This window comes from Akebia trifoliata, chromosome 14 (assembly GCF_017979445.1).
Source record: "Akebia trifoliata isolate Shusen 1 chromosome 14, ASM1797944v1, whole genome shotgun sequence".
Classification (NCBI taxonomy): Eukaryota; Viridiplantae; Streptophyta; class Magnoliopsida; order Ranunculales; family Lardizabalaceae; genus Akebia; species Akebia trifoliata.
In genome coordinates, this window is record NC_141388.1 from 23,314,609 (window position 1) to 23,336,054 (window position 21,446).

The 21,446-nt window shown below is 33.3% G+C and overlaps 1 protein-coding gene across 1 annotated transcript; it reads right to left on the reverse strand.

Moving 5' to 3' along the window:
• Positions 1 to 7,348: 7,348 nt before the first annotated feature.
• On the reverse strand, positions 7,349 to 9,807 carry LOC147386569 (WRKY transcription factor 55-like). The gene is made up of 3 exons (XM_086423664.1): positions 9,260 to 9,807; positions 8,858 to 8,989; positions 7,349 to 7,931 (listed from the first exon to the last, which is right to left on the reverse strand). The coding sequence occupies exons 1-3, from the start codon at positions 9,727 to 9,729 to the stop codon at positions 7,565 to 7,567; spliced, it is 969 nt and encodes a 322-aa protein (XP_086279790.1). The 5' UTR covers positions 9,730 to 9,807; the 3' UTR covers positions 7,349 to 7,564.
• Positions 9,808 to 21,446: the final 11,639 nt, after the last annotated feature.

Genomic DNA, 21,446 nt, shown 5'->3' on the forward strand with positions numbered 1-21,446 from the left:
CCCGATTCAATCATTATTCTCCAGATTCATTTTCAATCTCATCCAGATTCATCATTCTTCTCCAGATTCATCATTCTTTCCCAAAATTCATTCATTCATCTGCCAGTTTTGCTCAGATGCCACCAAGGGTTATCTTGGATTTTGCTCACTTGCCGCCAAGGGTTATCTTGGATTTTGCTCAGATGCCGCCAAGGGTTACTTGGATTTTGCTTAGTTGCCGCCAAGGGTTAACTTCGATTTTGCTCAGTTGTCTTGGATTTTGCTCTGTTGTCGCCAAGGGTTAACTTGAATTTTGCTCAGTTGCCGCCAAGCATTATCTTGGATTTTGCTTAGTTGCCGCCAAGGGTTATCTTGGATTTTACTCAGTTGCCGCCGAGGGTTTTCTCGAATTTTGCTAGTTCATTACTCTTTCATTCCTAGTAGGTAGAGTAAAACCTCCCAAAAAAAATTAGTTCATACTCTTTCACTCCAAGTAGGTAGAGTAGAACTTCCCAAAAAAATTAGTTCATTACTCTTTCACCTTGAGCAGGTAGAGTAGAACTTCCCAAAAAAATTAGTTCATTACTCTTTCACTCCGAGTAAGTAGAGTAGAATTTCCCAAAAAAATTAGTTCATTACTCTTTCACCCTGGGCAGGTAGAGTAGGACTCAAAAAAAAATTAGTTCATTACTTTTTCACTCCGAGTAGGTAGAGTAGAACTTCCTAAAAAAATTAGTCATTACCCTTTCACCCTGGGCAGGTAGAGTAGGATCCAAAAAAAATTTTTAAAATGAGTTAATTACTCTTTCACTCCGAGTAGGTAGAGTAGAGCTTCCCAAAAGGCTTAGTTCATTACACTTTCACTCCGAGTAGGTAGAGTAGAACTTCCCAAAAAAATTAGTTCATTACTCTTTCACCCTGAGTAGGTAGAGTAGAACTTCCCAAAGAAATTAGTTCATTACTCTTTCATTCCGAGTAGGTAAAGTAGAACTTCCCAAAAAAAAATTAGTTCATTACTCTTTCACCCTGGGTAGGTAGAGTAGGACTCCCAAAAAAATTAGTTCATTACTCTTTCACTCCGAGTAGGTAGAGTAGAACTTCCCAAAAAAATTAGTTCATTACTCTTTCACCCTAGGCAGGTAGAGTAAGACTCCAAAAAAAAATTAATTCATTACTCTTTCACTCCAAGTAGGTAGAGTAGAACTTCCCAAAAAAAATTTATTTCATTGCTCTTTCACCCTGAGCAGGTAGAGTAGGACTCCCAAAAGGCTTAGTTCATTACTCTTTCACTCCGAGTAGGTAGAGTAGAACTTCCCAAAAAAACTAAGTTCATTACTCTTTCACCCAGGGTAGGTAGAGTAGGACATTCAACTTTTGCTCAAATTTTTCTCAGATCTTATTTTTCTTTATTCAAACTCAAATTTTTTCTCAAGTTTTGCCCAGATTTCATGTTTTACTTAGTCACGTTACTCATTTTTTTCATGAATACGTAAAATAGAAGCGCACTTTTCCAAAATTAGCATCACACTAATGCACACACTTGCACATTTTAATCAAGGAGAATTTTCTAAAATTCAAGGATCTGACACTATCAGTGAGAACTCGCGCTCAAGGACCTGACATTTTTTTTAGTTCAGGGAGAGTTTTGCGCTAAAGGATCTGAACGTCCCGACGAATTGTTAAATTCGTCTACAAAATGAACTGTCACTAGCTTTGGCATTCGGATATCGCACTATCTACCAAAATAGATTTGCTATCTAGTTTGCTTCAACCCTCTGCCAAAGAGGGGCATCTTTAGACACCCCATTTTTGCATTTGCTTGATTAATCAACTCGTCAACTCGATCGCAACGATTCCCAATGATGGATGTTTATTCCAATGCTTTATTTTGTTACTAGATATGTTTCAATAATCTGGATGAGGTATTTCGAACTGACAAAACTGTAGAAACCACGTTACGCTAGGAAAATATAACCCCAAAAGCTTAGAAATCATCATTTTTCAGACAAAAATAAGCTTCACGATAAAAATCACTAAAAACTGATCAAATTATCAAAATACCCCTAACCTTAAAATATCCCTAGAGCCTACGTGACATTTAGGAAAACCCATTCAAACGCATAAAATAAAAAATCGAAACCAAATAAATCATTTCGCCAATTTTCACATAATTTGACAAAATTACGAAAATGCCCCTCATAAAGTTCACGACCATTTCACACAAAAAATTTTATAAATGACACAAACCAATATTTCCATTGAATTCTTTACGAAAAATTGATTCTAAAACATCCTAGAACATCAAAAATCGACTTGAAACACAAAAAATCATCTCCGAGGACAAAACATTAATTTTATAATTTTTATAATTAAAAATTTTAAAATTAATAAATAAAGCATTAAATAATTAAAGTGAAATATTAATAAAATTAATTTAAAATTTTAAACTAAAAAAATCGATCAATCAGGCTCTCAGGCAAAATTGTTGAGGGTTGCTAAGATATTTATTCAAGGACCCCTCCATTTGAGGGTCTAAAGAATTAAAGATATAATAGAGGGGGGTTTTCCAAAAAATTAAAGTCAATCAGGTAAGACTAAAGTCAAGATATTAAAGTCAATCAAGTAAGACTAAATTCAAAATTAAAGTCAATCAAGTAAGACCAAAGTCAAAATATTAAAGTCAATCAAGTATGACTAAAGTCAAAATCTTAAAGTCAATCAAATAAGACTAAAAGTCAAAATCCTAATAGAGTTCTAATTAAATAATAACTCTATTTAACAGAATTCTAACTAAAATATAACTCTACCTAAAACAATTCTAATTAAAATATAACTCTAAATAAAAGAATTATAATTAAACACTAATTCTATCTAAACAAATCCTTAAAAAAAATTTATAAATAGGAGCCTTCACACCCTATTTTCGTATCAAATCAGAAACCCTAAGAGAAGTAGGTCAAAAAGCCTCCCTAGCCTCCCATAAACCCTAATTTTGAAGTCCCAACTCCTTACCTAACATCCATACTTCGATTTTAGCTTGAAAAATACTTAGAAGACCTTCAAAAACACTTAGAAATTCATAAACAAATATGAAGAATCCAGATCCAAGAAAGAGATACTTTGCCTCAAAGATCAAAAATCAGATCTGGAGACAGAACGAAGCAAGGAGTACGGTACAAAGAACGGTTTTATCAGATCTGGGGGAATAGAATCTTTGCATATCGAAGGTAAAATTTCTTTTATTTTTTTATCTAGGTTTTTTGTTAGCAATGTAGTCTTATTTGGGATAAATAGAGACCGGCATTGACTAGGCGGAATTGGTGCCTAACACCTTCCAACCCCGTAATGTGATCCCCGGATTCAGTTTTTCTTCAGTAGATTAGTTTTTTTATCCGTTTTGAGTCATTGATCAGTTCCTAGACTGTAATAACTAGGTGGCGACTCCCAAACCTCAAAGGTCAAAAGCGGATCCGTGCACCCCACAGATCGAGGGCGCTTTCAGGTGATGATAATTCTTTATTGGTAAAATTTGCAAAAATATAATTCAATTTTAAGATTTCTGAACGTGGAATATATTTGGTGTCTTAGGGCGAAACATGCATTTTCTAATGACAAAAAAATGCCCCAGAAGTTGTATGGGTACTCTTAAGTTATACGGTCCCCAAATCTTTGTCGTGGGAGCCGCACACCCCCAGCTCAAGATACTCCTAAAACATAACTCAACTTAGGGCCATAAACCAACACCTTTAACATAAAAGGGCACAATGGAACACCTTGATTACAAATTAAACTAGAAAGACTAAGGGTGGGGAGGAGAAACCCATGCTAGTTATATTTATACCTAGCTTTCTTTTTCTTCATTAGGTAAGCTGAACTTGAACTGAAAATTTTCCAATTGAAGCGTATTGCCTTGTCTTAATAGAATTCATCTAGATGGAAATTAATAACAAAGAAAACAAGTAAAATATGAACATCAATACAAGTTTGATAAAGACAAGTTTTCTAATAGAGTTGAATTTGATAATGTGAAACACTAACAAAGATAAATATTTTTCAGCAAATCTTTATAACAATTAGAAATCTACATACCCCTTCAACTAAATCAACTACTTCAACTCTGATTGTCTAATGAATATAATTATAGGAAAATTTACCAAAGCAACAGTAAAAATCGAATAATTCCCAAAACGGAATACTATTGAATTTAATTTCGAAAATGGTAGCTTACTGTATCGAAATTATTTTTTTTACCAAAATGGTAAAAAAGAATATGAATAATAAATTGATAAATTTTTATACCAAAAATACCTTTTTTTAATTTGTTTTCTAAAAAAATTTCTTTGTCAATGGGATCCTTCTAAAACTATACAAAAAAAAAAAAAAACCTAATCTCATGTCAAGAGGATTTTGTTAACATTGAGTATTTTTGTTATAAAAAAAAAAATTTCTTTGTCAATGGGATGCTTTTGACATTGTACAAAAAGAAATTATGATCTCATGTCAAGAGGATCATGTTGACATTAAGTATTTTTTTTTAACAAGATGTTGTGTCAATTGGATCCTTTTAACAATGTACAAAAGAAAATTTTGATCTCATGTCAAGAAGATCCTGTTGACATTGAGTAGATTTTTTTTTCTGATCTCATGTCAAGAAGATCCTGTTGACATTGAGTTTTTTTTTTTTTTATTGTGTTAATCGGATCATTTTGACAATGTACAAAATAAATTCTGATCTCATGTCAAAGGATTTTCAGTATAAAAAGTTATAAATTTACTGTTCATTTATTTTTATATCATGATGGTAAAAAAACTTAATTCCGAAAACAGTAAATTATCGTTTTCAGAAATAAGTTCAATAGTCCTCTATTTTGGAAATTAATCCAAATTGGGTTTTTATTTTGAAATTTTTTTCATAATGGGTAATTTACCAAAACATGAATCAAATTTTGAAAAATTACCAAAATGGTGCACTATTCATTTTAATTGCAAAAATGGTAAATTATGATTTTTGGAAATAAGTTATTTTACCAAAACAGTAAAACTTTAAATGAACAGTGTTTTGATATCAAAAATATACAATAGTTGTATCCCCTATATTAACTAAACACATACAAATATAATTGTTTTAGTAAAAGTGATCAAATAAACTAAATTTTGAAGGGAAACATGACTGCACCAAAGTTGTTATATTTCTATATGTTTACTTATAAACAGGGGATATGTATACTATTATTTTAGAAAGAAAATGGTAGAAGGGCAGTTCTGGCATTAACCACTCTTCATTTCAAATTTTATCATTTTGATAAAATAACTTATTTTTGAAATTGGTAATTTATCATTTTTAGAACTAAAATGAATAATACACCGTTTTGGTAATTTTTCAATTTTCATGTCCCGTTTTGGTAAATTTCTCTAGTTTTCAAACTTTGTCTAGCTAGTCACCTCCATTTGACTGGACCGAAAATATTAGTGAAGTCAACTTTGGAAAAATATTGAGTCAAGTTGAAAGAATCATAATCAGGTAAGGTGTCCCGATTCATAGAATAAGAATGGTGTCTATGTGGCACGTTTTGTTTGCAGTTTAAAATACATCGACTCCTGATCAAGCTGTTTTCTTCATTGCACTCCAATCAAAATGTGCCATGTAGACACTGTATTTTGTTAGGACGCTGTTCTGGATCGCAATTCCAACTTGAAAATGTATCGATAGAATCGGATAAAGATCTTGACTGCGTTGACCTATATATTTTGTCGAGAATGACAACAAGACAGATAAATATTTGTACTTATTTTAAAACATAAAGAAAAAACTATATTTTAAATTATTTATAAATTTTAATGTGATTTTATTTGATCTGTGAAGAGTCAGCTCAGGTTTTCAACCCATTCAAGCTCAAAAATAGTGACCTGATGAGTTAAACACCAAAATAGTTCAATAGATCTAATGAGAATTATTTATTCGGGACATGGATTTGTGCTTTGTTTTATGGGTCAGGATCCGTAGCCACATAAAACTATAGCATGTTTTGTGTTATATGGGCAAAAAGGTTCGGAATGGGCTGATTTTTTGTAAATCAGCAAAGCTTTTAGCCCCATGCTCACAAGTTGAAGAATTCTGGATCATCTAGTTTTTGTAAATCATTTTTGATGGGGTTAGAAGTTTTGGAATGGGCAGATTTTTTGTAAGAATGATGTCAGATCATCCTCACAAAAAATTAGTCAATTCCGAACTATTTTGCCCGTATAAGACAAAACACGTTGTAGCTTTATAAGTAGTTTTATGTGTCTACAGATCCTAATCCTTGTTTTATTGTTGTCTATACATATATACATTTGGTTGTTAAGGAACTTAGAACCATAACCATTAATATTAGTTCAGTTCCGGTTCTTGTCGGGTCCGGAACCGTTAACAATCACGGTACCCATCATCCAGTTCTCAATAATCGAATGAGAAAAAAAGTATTGAAATCATTATAACAAAAAATTTCCTTAAAAAAATTAACATATTATCAACAAAATTATTAATTTAGTTATAATTTGTTATACTAAAGATACAAATTAATGATTTTTTTCAAAAGTAAAAAATTTATCTTTGTTAAAAGTAATAAATCTTTAGAATAATAACTCATTTTAAGCTTCAATCGATAATTTATACGAAAAATTGAAGAATTGTATATATGCATTTATTTTGAAATAAAAAATACCTTAAATCTTCTATAGTATGGAAATAAATGACAAAATAAATTGGTTCTAGGTACCCACAGTTCGATTCCGATTCCATTTATTTTGGAACCTAATAGTTCCGGTTCCTATCGGTTCGGTTATATTTTAGACTCGACTCTAATCGATTCCAATAAAAAGGCATCCGGAATCGGGGTTTTCGATTCCGGTTTCGACTAAATGGGTACCCATTGACACCCCTATATATATTTGCTTAATGCATATATAATGAGTCATGATGAATGCACACAATCATGGTGCACGGTTGGGTACGTAAATGACATGGCAAGGGCAAAGAACCATAGATCATTTTCTTTGGGATACATAGGAAAAAGATGTGCAATTCTTTGCCCTTGCCACGGCAACCGCGTGCCCAACCACATACATTCATCATTATTCATATATAATTGATGTAGCTTTTCAACTTTGCATCATTCTATTAAGTTTTTGATGATTGTGCAAGTTGATTAAATTATCATCATCATGGTTAACAAGATTCATTCAGTCAACTCGAATTTATTGAGATCAAACTTTGATGATGGTGTCATGGAGATTGTGAGAATATAAGACATAAAAAGAAACTATTATTACAATATGAAAATTTTTCCCAAAACAGTATAAATTTATTTCAACTTAACATTGCACAGGAAAGACAAAAAATAATAATAATAATAAGGGCAAAACTTTCCTAAGAGGGGCAATATAATCAAAAAAAAAAAAAAAAGCTATGAAATAGCTAAAAAAATAATCCTCAATCCAAGAAATTATGTTATGCCATCAGGTGCATCTCAGTGTTACTTTGTAATCAACCTGTCAAGCGAAAGAGATGGACCCACCACTGAATGATTGGTCCAAATATCTTGATTTATTTGTCTTGATTGGGAGGGAAGATGGAATTGATGCTATTACTGCTGCTCCCAGTATTAAACATGACGTCAGCAAGATCAATAGGGTTATTTGTGTCTTTTCCTGCCGTCATAGCCTCCAAGTCCATGGGCACCGAAATTGAAGCAAAAAATGGTGGTGATTGTGATTGTGATTGTGATTTGAGCTTTTCTTTCTCCATATCTGCAGACATGGCAGGAATAATAGATGGAACAGTGGAGGATATGTGGCATGTGTGGTCACCATAGTAGGTGACTTCAAACGTGTTAGGGTCCTGGTCGAGTCGTTGAACTTGCTTCCTTGCATTGCACCCATAGAAGTTCTTGTGGGTGCACCTGTAATAGCCCCTGAATAAAGATGAGAATTATATTTATATATCTACAGTGGAGCCAATTTTCGATCAAAATTACAAAATTTATCAGCTGCAGCATTATTTTTATAGGATGACTTAAATAAAATGTATTGTGATACATCAAAACTAATATGAAGATATTTGATTTGATTAGATCAGATCAGATCTATTTGTATTGGAATTTTTTAAGGATTTCTATTGATCTATATATATATATATATAGATATGAGGGATTCTATTGCAACTCTAATTCATATGGAAACCACCAAAAAATAAGCACATATCTTGGGGTGACATTAGCAAAATTTGTGTGACAGTAAAAACTCTAATATTAAATCCCATTAGAACCCATTGTAATATAACTAAGAGAATAACTTTACTATCATTCTTCTTCATGGCATTAGTGCTCAAACTCTAATCAAACCTATGTTACCTAATTCTTGGATTTGCTCAGTTTGAATTTGGGTTCATAATTTGTGATTTGCCACTAGAAAATTGACGAGACAGGTTAAAAAGAGATTGAAGATGGCAGATTTTAGGAAGAAAAAAATCAAAATTTTTTTTTTTTTTTTTTTATTATTATTATTCATAAGTTGAAGATGAGGGTATTTGATCATTTTTTACCAATGTATTAAAAAAGATCAAGGTCAAAGGGGCATTTTAAAATTTTAGGTGGATATCTCGAGTATTATCAAACTTGTGAAAGAAGTAAAAAATAATAATAAAGATAAAATATGCAGTTGTTTGGTTCGCTACATTTGACAAATCAAAATTGATACAGTTGGGTTCCTTCCCAACGAATTGGGTAACCCTGATTCAAACCATAATCTTGGACTTGGTAAACAAATTTATTTAAACTTGAAAAATTAAAAGTTCCAAAATAATAAACCATTATTAATTCATGAGAGGAAAGTTGATTACCTAGGAAACATTGAGCCCAATATGTCTTTCTGGCCATATTTTCTCCAAGTAAATCCATCCTCAGGTGGAATCTCTGTGTTTCCTATACGAGGGGCAGCTACCCTCACCGTATGTTTCTCTGCACCATTCTTCCTGATTCAAAATACATGTACACAGTTTCTTAGTATCCATCTCAACACTATAAACTGTAACAGTTTTCATTTTATTTATTAAAATTAAAATTCCAGAATCCTTACTACTTCAATTTCTCTCCATATATATATAGTACATACATATAGCTTTCATATATACATGAAATTAAAGTGAGGAACGACACACATTCTATGGGACAGATCATATATATATATATATATACATGAGTAATTCTAGTAAGTTGTGAGGTTTGGAAGTTAGAATATTCACCTCTTTCGCGATCGTTGTGTCACCGGACTCTTACCAGATTCTGACCCTTCCAGCATCTGAAGGTTTTTTATATCTTTTCCACCCAATTCAAGTTTCTTTACACCAGACGTGGTGGCGGGAATCTCCATCGGCTCAATTGCGCCTGGATTCTTGTCTGTTGGGAATTGAGATGGTAAGAGATCCATGGTTCGTGAATAACCAGACCTCAACAATTCTTGTACCATGGCATCAAGATCAGATGGTTGTGGATCCATCAACTCACGAAAAAGTAGAGTATCGGGATAGGAAGATAATGGATTGTTGTTGTTGTTAGAGTTCAATCGATCCATGGCACTCTTGAAAGTCCTAACTATTGCATCACAAGAGTTCAAGAGAACAATATTAGGTTGGGTAGAAAAGTGTGTGAGATTGGATTCAAGGTGTCTGGCCAAGTTGCATCCATGGATGATTAGTGCCAAGGTTTCCTCCATGGTTTTTTAGGTGCTTGGTTTAGCTTGAATGAGAAGTTGATTGATCATCAAATTTAAATGGGCAAAGACAAGCTTTGTTAGCGGTTCTCTGTAGAAAACAACGAAAAATCTTTTAGAAATTATTCAAAGTAGTCAGTGGATGTTATACACGGTAGGAAGAAGAAATTTTGTTGGTTTGACTTAGTCATGGTCATACATTTTCGTTAGTAAGAGTCTAGGAGACGACCTTGGCCCGTTGAAAGGACTTTTGAAAATTTTCCTTCTAGTAAATGAATCGCTAGGACTTCTTCCAAGGGAGAAATATTTTGGTGTGCTTATAATAAAGAATTAGGGGGGACTAGTACTTTAATATTTATTTGTGTGTACGTGTGTGTGTATGGTTGGGGTTTTCATTTTTTTTTTCTTTTGAAAGGTAATTAATGTTGATTTTAAGCAGACCGCAACCAGCGATGGATGCTCGCATCATCACTTACCATACAATCCACCTCACTGAGGAGATCTTAGGAAGAAACTTAATTTATGCCACGTAGAAAAAAAAAAACTCATCACCTTCCTCTCTTTGTAAACAAAAGTAAATATAAACTCATCAAACAAGGGAATAAAACTAATTAATAGCTTAATTGGTAAAGTCTTTGAGTGATGATATAGTAGAGATTTAGATTCAAATCCCGTCAATAACAAGTCACTGAACTCATTAAAAATAAGGAATAATTTATCTAAATAGTAGAATTTTCGAAATTAATTATCAAAACGGTACACTGTAGCAATTAACTCCGAAAATAGTAAATTACTTCCGAAAATGGTAAATTTACTGTTTCGGAATTAATATTTTTTACCAAAACGGTAAAAACAGTAAAATATATTATTTTTTTTTATCGAAAATACCTTTTTTTGTTTTACATATATATTTACAATTTTAACCTTAAAAAAATGAAAATCCAATTAAAAAGATTCACTCTTTCAGTAATCCAACAATCATATGTATTTATAATTTTTTTTGTACCGAAATCAATTTTATTTTCATAATTTCAGTTAAAAAATAAAAAAGGGCATTTTCGGTATAAAAAATATATATTTGACTGTTTTTACCGTTTTGGTAAAAAAAATTAATTTCGAAAATGGTAAATTTATCGTTTTCGGAATTAATTGCTACAGTGTACCGTTTTGATAAATATTCGAAATGTTGTGCATGTTTTGGTAAATCTGTCAAAAATAAGCTTACCAATCAAAAAAAAAAAAAAAAACTATAAATAATTTTGATAGACCTTGTGGGGAAACTACTCACATTTTCCTCTATGCGCAAACCAATGGAAATACATATTGAAAAAGGGGTAGTAGAGGAAAGAAAATAACTTAGAAGCGTAATCTTCAAAATGAAGAATAGAGAAAGGACAATAAAGTTAAAAGTTATCCTCGGAATTCATAATAGGATTAAATCATCACCGTTCTTTATGTGGGGAATAAAAGGAATTGAGTCTATTGTTGTGTTTTCTTATTATTATTATTATATAAAGAATTTTTGTTTTTTAAGTTGAAGAGTCGAGTTCATCACTTCTATCAATGACCTCAACGCTTTATATGAACAAAAGGTTGAGATCGATTCTTTGTCTCGAGTATAAAGCTCAACGCTTTTTATAATCAACATGACGTCTTGAGCGTATCACTTCTTATACTCAACATGAAGTATTATCTCGACATTGATTGCTTATCACATTTAAAATAGGAATGTTTTTTTTTCCTGCAATGAATCACCCTTTTTTTATACATATGTTTTTTCATAAAACCCTAATGATGCTATATGATTTTTCATGAAACCTCTTAAAATTCTTCAAAAAAAATGACTCTCCTCTTCCATCAGACATGAAGGTGCAAAGGTAAAGCATAAGAGGGCGTCAAACTGTCATTTAGAGCAGATCGTCAAAATTTGAAAAATTGAATGAAGAGTTGTTGGAGCTCGAAGGCGATACTAGTGTAAAATGTAAAAAATAAAAAATAAAAATAATTAGTTTTATACTAAATCTCGAAGGTATTCTAGACATTCTAAGAAATCGTATGAAGGGTGAGGGGAGTTTCGAAAGAAAGATTTTACTTATTGGGTTGCTATTAACCAAAAGTTGGGGATATTTAGAAAAAAAAATCCCTACTACAAGGTTCATTAAGTTATTTTCCCTTTAAAAAGGAGATGTCTCAAATAGTAACTAAGGTTTCGACAATGCAAGATTAGGTATTTGTCGTTTAATCAATAGTAGCGGAACTAACTAATTATGAGCTACTACTAAATAGCTTAGCAAAAAAACAAAAGTGCTGCTACTAAATAATTTATTTTTTCAAAATAACCTTATTATAATAAATTACTAAAATGCTATTAGAACATATTTTTCAAAATAAAAACATTAAATTGGAACGATCTACATCATCGAAGTAGATGGTGGTGCCTTCATCTTCTTTCTCCATATAAACTGATATTCTCTCAAATTTCTTCCTCATTCAATCAAAATTTTATCTCCTTCGATCTTCTTTATAATCTTGAATAGCCATCTTCATCCCTTCTCTCCCCATCCTTCAATCTCCCTCTTCCTTTTTTTCTCTGTTAACATCCTACTTTATGTCAAGGAATTCATTTCAACTTGAATTTAAAATCCTTCACTTTGTGCGATAAATTGAAGTGAAAGCTTTAAGATTAATTCATGAGATTTATTTATGCAGGACTATGAAACTAACCAAAATGTTAGTTCTAAGATTATGAAAAAATTTATCAAGGACAATAAATATGATAAATTATCAGATTTTACCACGAAGAAATAAGAAAAGTCTAATAAATAATTAACAAATAATTCTAGACAATATTTTAAGTCACATCAGTCTGAATCAAAAATATTAAATTAAGGATCTTATGGAAGGTAGAACTTCCAACTAGCCCAGGGTATTAATCTGACATTATCTGAGAAGATATAGAAAATTAGGATTCTTAAAGGTCAGATCTAGGGTTGGAATAAGATTAGATTAATAAAAATAAGGTTTTAGGATTATCTAAACTTGTTGTAAATTATTGGGTGGTAAGTAGGGTTGATTCAGTTGGGGTTTTGATATTGATCCAATTGGACAACAATATGGTGGTTTTGGGAGACGATTTGATAGGTTCTATTATGTGTAGGATCTCTAGAAACAGTTGGTAAAAGCTGACCTAGGGTTGAGAAATAGAATATCATAGAAAACTATGAAAAAATTATGAAGAAAAATAAAAATTAAAAAAAAAAATTAGATTACACCTATAAACCAATAAGAAAATAAAAAAGATAAGTGACTTTTACTCACCAAGATGAATGCCCAACATACAAGATAGGAAAACATGAAATTCTATAAATTGTATTAAAAAAATCTTCATAAAATAACATAAAGATATCTTTAAATAGTTTGTAGTGGATCTAACTGTCATACTAAGAAATAGGTCTTACTATCTCACTATTTGATAGAATTGTGGGTCTGACTGTTGTACTAGAATGTAGGTCTTACTATTTCACTATTTTACCAAGCTGAACATCTTGGGTTTAGAAGTCATAAAATTGGTTACGTTGTCGACTTTTCGAGTTGGAATAGTTCCGAACAACTCAAGACTTGATGGAGTTTTCACTCCTAGTTGTTGGCTTGTTGCCTTGACAACTCTTTGAACTAGGTTGCCCCCAGTTGATCATTCCTTCTGTATAGAAGTTTTCTTTCCTCAATGTGACTCAAGACACTATGTAGACATGAGAATGTTCATCTTTAAACCTCAATGTTACATTGTTTGGAGTCGCCACTATTTTTTTTTGAAAATGAGTGTGAATGGGCACCTAAAATGATTTTGAAATTACTTTTGTCATTATAGTGACTCTCATATACGGAAAGGACGTGATCTACCTAAGATCTAGGTAAGGAGGTCTGGTTAGAGGATGTGGAAGGTGTTAGGTACCTCATCCTTTCCACCAAAGTTGGGTTACCTTGAAACTTAGTCATTCTTTCTATGAAACTTAAGAAAATAAATGAAAATGCATGAGAATGTATGCTAGAGGTGGTGTGTGCATTGAGTGAGATATTCCCTTAGAAAAGAGTTCTGATTTCAATGTGACATTAGGGGATTCCTATGGAAAAGGATGACCCATATAGCCATATTATTTTTTATGGATATGAATGTTGGTTTGAGCTTTTAAAATGACTCCATGATGGAGTTCCCTTGAGGCCACAATCTTGATGCATGTATGCAAGGTAAAAAACTTAGTGTTTCACCCCAACAAGAGGGTGACACATTTTTTCATCATTACCATGCAATATGAGTAGGTGCATTGTATACAACATGATGCATGAGATATAGTAAGGAAAATAGGGCTTTAACCTCACCCTTTCGATTGAACCTTAATCCAATCTACCGAAGATGGGAGAGGGTGTGTATTACATCCTAAGGGATTTTAAAAAAAAACTAAGAGAAAAGTTAGAATTAGAAGATGCAGACTTTGAAATTAAACCTAACCTACACCCACATTGTCCTTTGAGGTTATTTGAATAAGCTTGAATCTTGAGGTGACCTTGAGAGTTGAATGCTTTGGTTGAGGATATATAGTTGGAGATAGTGGGGATTGCTGGTTGAGAATAGAGAAATGAAGGAAACTCTTGAGTTAAAGATTGGGTTGAGAGGGGGTTGGAGAAGTGAGTAGAAATTTGGATAGAGTTTGAGATAGAGAAATGGGAGCTTGAGAGCATACATTGTTCATATTTTGGAGAACTTTTGGGGATAAAATGGTCCAACCCTAAAAATAAAGAGAATGGACATGAGGTTTAGGTTGTTTCTTTTATATTTTTCATTTGTATGAGGGTAAAGATGAAATTTGTGAAAAAATCCAAAAAACATTCTTTAATCTTTGATTTTTTGTAAATAGAGATGAAAGAACGAAAAACATTTTTACGAGGGCGAGTAGGGGAGTGACATATGTAAAGGTGAAATGGTAGGTAAAAATTAGACATTGATTCATTTGTAAATAACTTATAAAGCAAGGGGTGGATGTATATTTTTGAAATAGACTAATAAAAGAGCTTCATGAATGTATTTGAAGATTCTCACCTTTTAAGCGTATGATTGTAAGTTCTCTCAACTTTATGGATTTTTACCAAAGACTAAAGTACCTTTTTTGTTTGACTACACTTTTTGAAAAGGGTATTCTTGAATTTTCACAAGGGGGAGTTGACTCGCCAATTGGGTTAGAGCATTGAGCATTAGAGGCTTATGAGATATCAACATGTGTCCTTTTTGGAGATGTGTAGATTGTGGGCTCAGAATGGGTTTAGTGTTGGACTTAGAATATGGACTTAAGTTTTGGGCTTAGGATATGGACTTGGTTTTGGGTTCGGGTTTGGGTGTAGACTTGGTTTAGGGTATGGACTTAAATTAGGGTATGGATGATGGATTGGTTAGTGGAGAATAAATATGGTTTCGGATTGGATTATGGAAGCAGGTGGAGTTAGATTGGATTATAGAAGAGGGTGGAGTTAGATTGGATTAGGGACAAGATTTTGAGCATGCAAAACTATATGATATGATGCATATATGCATGAAAATGATGTCAAGTGGCAATGCGAGCTTGTTGGAGGGCTTAAATTCTAAATTGAAATCAACTCGTGAAAGTTTTGGATTTTTCTAATCGATTCATACAAATTGGGGTGTCTGCACACTATTTTCATAATTTTTTGAAACTTAAGTAGTAAAAAATAACGATGAATAATCTATCTTTGCATAATTTAGGGTTACTTTAACTGTAGTTGTTGTTTCTCATTCTGATTGGGCTTAAATATTCAATTCGTAAAAGTATTGAAAGGATGGAATTTTTGAGTCTCTTACTATTGTTTTAGTGGTATTTCTCCTATACTATGAGGTTCTACTGCTTCTTCTTGGGTTCACCTAGATTTTGTGTATATCATGATCGTCGGTTGAAAACGTAAGAATAAGGTGTAGGTAAAAGAAGACAAATGATTATTCACCTTCTAACAATGATCAAGTCTACCATGCTTGATGTCGATTATCATAAACTTCTCGCACTTGGAGTGCCTTCCTTATTCGAGTTGTTTTGTGCGGTTCATCGAGAAGAGAAAATATCTGAATCTTTTCGTGTATTGGTATCTTCTACTCCTTGATGAGTTGTCATTTTTGACTCTACCTCTCCATTTTGCTCTACTTGTGGAATGGAACGTTGTCATTCCCATGAAGCTAATTATTTTCTCCCCTTTGTTGTGCATTATGGTTTGGAGTATTGATTGCATCTTGATGGTAATTTTCCCCCGAACCATTGAGTTGAGTCTGTAAAGTTCTATTATGCTTGGGTTTGTGGTTGGTCAGAAGTACTAGCCATTAGATTAAAATGACGAAGTAAATAAAAAGTCAGGGTGTTACACGTGTGAGATCTCCAAAGAAGGATGTCTTGCTAGTTTGACTTCAGCTAAAAAAATGGCTACCTAGTTAGGGATTAAGAGTCTTTTTAATTTGAGAGTGATGCTTTGCTAAGTAGGCCTCTAGATTGATTGTACACAGTTTGTGTTAATTGAGTGTTGTGAATTTCCCTAAAAGGAAAATTAATGAAGAAAGTGTAAGTAACTAATTGGTTGATGCCCTTTGATGGTGAAGAAGAATATCTTTTAAGGGAAGATAGTGAATAAGAAAAAAACTTTTAATTGGTGGGATCTCAAGGTTTGTTTTTCATTTCCCACGGACGACACCAAAAATTTTAGGAGATTTTTTGGGTCTCCCACTCCTCTATATAACTGTTACAAAGATAATCAATTATTCCTAGGGATACGTGTTACAATGATTGATTGGCTCTTCCTAGAAATACAAATTACAATAGGTGAATAACTCTGATTTTCTTCTCCGATGTTGCTTCTGAATCTCTGGTATCATCTTGGAATCGCCTTAACCTGAAAAGAAATAAATAAAAATAGATGGGATGCCAACCAAGGAACCTCTATGATCAAGTTAGATCTTAGTTAAATTGTAAAACAAGAAGAAGAAAATAAGTGTCAAAGAGTATTTTGTGTGGCTTATGCCCCCCCATCTTAGTTAAATTGTAGAACAAGAAGAAGAAAATAAGTGTCAAAGAGTATTTTGTGTAGCTTATGCCCCCCCCCCCCCCCCACCAATATTTGAATGTGACATGTTTCTTTATTTATAGAGTCGTCTTTTAAAAGATGATTAATAACTTAGTTGTAATCTTCTACCCATGTTGTTTAGTATTTATGATAATAAAGATCTTAATAACATTGAAGACTCATTCCTCTTGATTCTTATAACTTACATGAGAAGTGGGCTTAATGTATAACTAATCTAACTCAATGACTTTTCAATTTTCGAGTCGACTCGATCGTGTTATGCATCTAATAAACTTTCGGTCATCAATAATTCCCTTGTTGCTTATCTTGTCAATTGCTAGAGTGATTTGGCCTAAAAAGACTAATCCTCTTTGGATTGGTATTTAAATTAAATGTTCTTATCTTTCAGGGTCATACTATAGAGAGGGATGAAATTTAGGAGCTGAACCATCTTTAAGGGATGGAATTAAAGAGGATAAGGGGGCTGAACCCTCTTAGTGTTAGAGGATGAGGGGCTCGAACCCTCTTGGCGTTAGAGGAAGAGGCCGAACCCCTTATAAAGGAAGAAGGAAAAGAAGGGAGGAGGTTGAACCCCCTTGGGGCCGAACCTTCGTAGAGGAAGAGGGGAGGAGAAAAAGAACTAGGAGAGGAAGAGGGAAATGAGCCGAACCCTAAAAAATGTTAGACAAAAGAAGAAGAAGAAAAGGAATCAAGCCCTCTTTTTGAATGGGACGATTTTTTAGTGGGCTCACCTCACTTTAATATTTTATTTAGATCGGATTTTTTGGGTTGGACCTTGGTTCTTTTATATTCAATCTACCATATTAGTAATTTTGCTAATCCTAATGAGAGAATATTTTTGGTTCCTATAATACTCATAGACGTGATTTCTTGTGGTTCTCCCTTCGTTTCCCATGAACGACGCCAAATTATAAATGCAAAAATTTACACTACTTTGGAATGCATCTAATGAACACCTTATCTCTATTCATTCCTTCTTCTTTGAGACTTTCCATCACGAGGATTCTAACCACTTTTAACCTAATCTCTTATTTTTAGGGATTTTTGTTGACTGAATGGCTCTACCATATGCCTTTAACCCAATATCACCCTAACCAACTAAGATCCAAATTCATGGGTTTGCTACCGAGCCACTGATCTTACTTCGGATGAGTTGACTCGAATATCCATGGCTAATTCGAAATCCTAGGTACCACGTGTCACCCTTTGGTACCCTTCAAAAATATCCTCCACAAATTTCTTGTCATTTTTTTCTTTTAAATAATTAATGGAGTTGACTTTTTTGTTAAGTGATGAATAACTAATTTTGCATTTGTAATACCATTACAAAAATTCCCACAATCAAATATGCAGAGCGTTCGGACTCCCTAAGGAGAGCCAAACATTTTTCAAAACATGGGTTAAAAGTTCCGGAATGGGCTAATTTTTTTGTGAAGATGATCTCTATGATGAAAATATCATCCTCACAAAAAATCAGCTCATTCCAAAACTTCTAATCCTAGTTTACAAGTTAAAGAATTGTGGACCATCTAATTTTTGTAAATCACTTTTGATGGGGCTAACAGTTTCAGAACGGACTGATTTTTGGTGAGGATGATCTCCTCGTCATAGAGATCATCCTCACAAAAAATCAGCCCATTCCAGAACTTCTGACCCATGTTTTGAAAAATATTTGACTCTCTTTAGGGCCATCGGAACGCCACCCGTAGCCGAGCACTTCTAGGCATTGGACCAAAGCCACTTCCCTTATTAAGGAAAGTTTCCTGACCGCCCATCCATGGAATGCCAAATGGGATGAAGATAATAAAACTTAAGAACTTTCAAAAAAATAGTGATAAAAATTATTTTTAATCATTGAATTTTAATTTTAATTTTAAATTTCAAATTCCTGTGGCCGTCCATTTTTAACACTAAAATCACCTCCACAAAAGTTTTTTTTTTCTTCTAAAAACTACTTAATTCCCTGAAATGCAAATGGCTGTGGTGTTGGATTGACAATGTGACAAATCCATGTGGGCCCAACCACCACCCTAAGTAAGATTTGAAGTCTTACCAAGTTAGTCAGGTAATCCTTGGACGATACCGAACGACAAGGGAAAGTCAAGCAATGTGGACCAGTGTGTAGCGTTGATGATGCAAACGGTATTGCTTACTTTTTACGACATACAATTTATTTATTTTGGTGTAATAAAATACCCATGAAATTGGTTTAAAATTGTGAAAATTACACAAAATGGAATTTGAGACAAAATTACTGTAAAGTCTTTCTAAATGTTTCTCACATTGAGACAAAATTTTAAGGTAAACAAAATCCCATTCTGATCTCTTTTACCTTCCTTGAGTTTTTAGTTGCCGTTGTAATGAAACAAAGACTGACATTCTTATAATTTCAAAGATTGGATGTAACTTTTAATTAATTCCAATGACCAACAACATATATTCATATATTTGAATATTTAGATGTAACATTTAACATGATTGTTCTTTTTGCCATGTTAATATATGCATTTTCGTCTCTTGGTATAAATAAATAAATAAAAAAAAGGCAACCTTGTGATTTTTGAAAAGTGACAAGCTCGTTACATAACAAATCTTCTCAAAATACCCAAAATAATGCATATATTATCTTGGCAAAACAACACTTAGATCAAACATTACATTCTCCTTTAGATTTGGATTTGATCTGAACAGGCTTGCTTGCCATTTCTCAAAAATGAAGAGCTTGCTGCTTTTCCCAAGTGATAAGCCCGAACTCACCTGAGTATTGAGAGGAAGAATGAGATCATGACTCGACTCATCATCAACGGAAGAGGCATGTGAATGCCTCAAGAGCAATTGAGGCATGGGTGGATTCAAGCAATACTCCTCAATCTAGCAAATGAGCGACCAACACCTCAATGGGGGGGGTATGACATTTGGATCAAACCCTAATCTCAAAAAGAATAACATTTGATCTAATCATTGGCAAGCTAATCACTTCTTAAAAGTAACAAGATCGTTGCTCTTCCCAAGAGACAATCTCATCGCTTGAAGCAAACTACGCGACGAACTACTTGCTTGAGTTCATCACTTTTGAGAAGTGAGTTCATATTTAGATAGTTCTTGAAACACACTCAAGATACATATAATCTTTTGCTAAAACAAATATTCATAAGAAACCCTACACTATTTTTAATATTAGGGTTTGATCCAAATGTTTGTTTTTTGCCAATATAACATATGCATCTTGGGTATTGGCGAGCTTGCCACTTCTAAAAAGTGAAGAGCTTGCGGTTTTTCCCAAGCTACAAGATCATCGCTTGAGAAATAATATTTTGGGTTCTTTAAAATTTTTCTTAAGGTGATCGGGCACTTGGGAGGAAAGATTATACCGAGACTAAGTTATTAAATTACAACCCAAAAGTTAAGGTATATAGAAAGAAGTTACTATCTCAGGATCCATTAATCTTTTGCCCCAAAAATGACCACTTCCATCATCTTGTGGCTATTAAACAAAATGATGAAGAAATTGAGGAAGATGTTGCTCAAAGAACCACAACTGGGTGACTAAAAAGAAAAATTGTGTTGGGACCTTGGCTTTAGGAGGAACTTTTAATGACTATAAGGTTCAATCTATTATTAATCTCGTGTGAGATTTCCATCCTATTTCCATCTGAAGGGGAGGATCGTTGAAATTAGATATGCTCTCAAGAAAGGAAGTTTTCCATTAGATCATTCTACTATTTGATCTAATGCATTGCACTTTTTTTGTTTTTGTTTTGAGTGGGGAGTTGGATTCATTTTTCTCTTCAATCATCACAGCTGTTTTGTCATATGTAGTTCTATCCTTGTTTCAATTGATCTCCAGTCCGGTGTGTGCTCTTGGATAGAAAAAGAATTGATTAGGGACCAAGACATTTGAAAATTCGATAGTGATGATTTAGGCATGTTCACCGAAGGCATGATTACACAATCCCTCCCTATTATACATTACCCACTGAACAAGAGGAAAACCCAAAACATAGATATATAGATAGTAAAACCATTTCAATAGCACAAGTAAGACATGACATTCACAAAAATGAATGACTTAACAAGATTCATTTAGCTAACAAACACCAAATCATTGGGGGGTATCACTTGGATTTGGTGTTTGTTAGCTAAAGGAATTGCATACCAAACCACTACTGATCCACTTTTTTACACAATAATCCAGATCCGATCCGATCGGATCGGATCAATACATCTTTAAACTGAATCTGATCTGATTCAGGTTTCATCTAAATCCGAAACCAATGCAATCCGATTGGGAATAAATCTAGGGTTTTGTTGGAAATCCTTTCCTCTCCTCATCCTCCATTCCTCTTCTTCAATACACGCACGCACACACACACACACACACACACACAGATGATATGGTGTACCTGCAGTGCTTCTCTGTCATGGATCGAATAAAACACGAACAACTACAACAAGAAGAATCCCTCTACAAGTGGATCCTCCTCCCTTCAATCGTTCAAAACCCTCTGTACCAATCCTGTTTCCCTTTAATAATGTCAGAATAGAATCAAAGATCATACTTCAAGTCCTTTCACTTCCCCTTGAACAAA

Coding starts and splice junctions, on each gene's coding strand:
- LOC147386569 (XM_086423664.1), bottom strand. CDS start 9,729: ATGGAGGAAACCTTGGCACTAATCATCCATGGATGCAACTTGGCCAGA. Junction 8,990..9,259: donor ACACAACGATCGCGAAAGAG/GTGAATATTCTA, acceptor ATTTTGAATCAG/GAAGAATGGTGCAGAGAAAC. Junction 7,932..8,857: donor TTGGGCTCAATGTTTCCTAG/GTAATCAACTTT, acceptor ATCTTTATTCAG/GGGCTATTACAGGTGCACCC.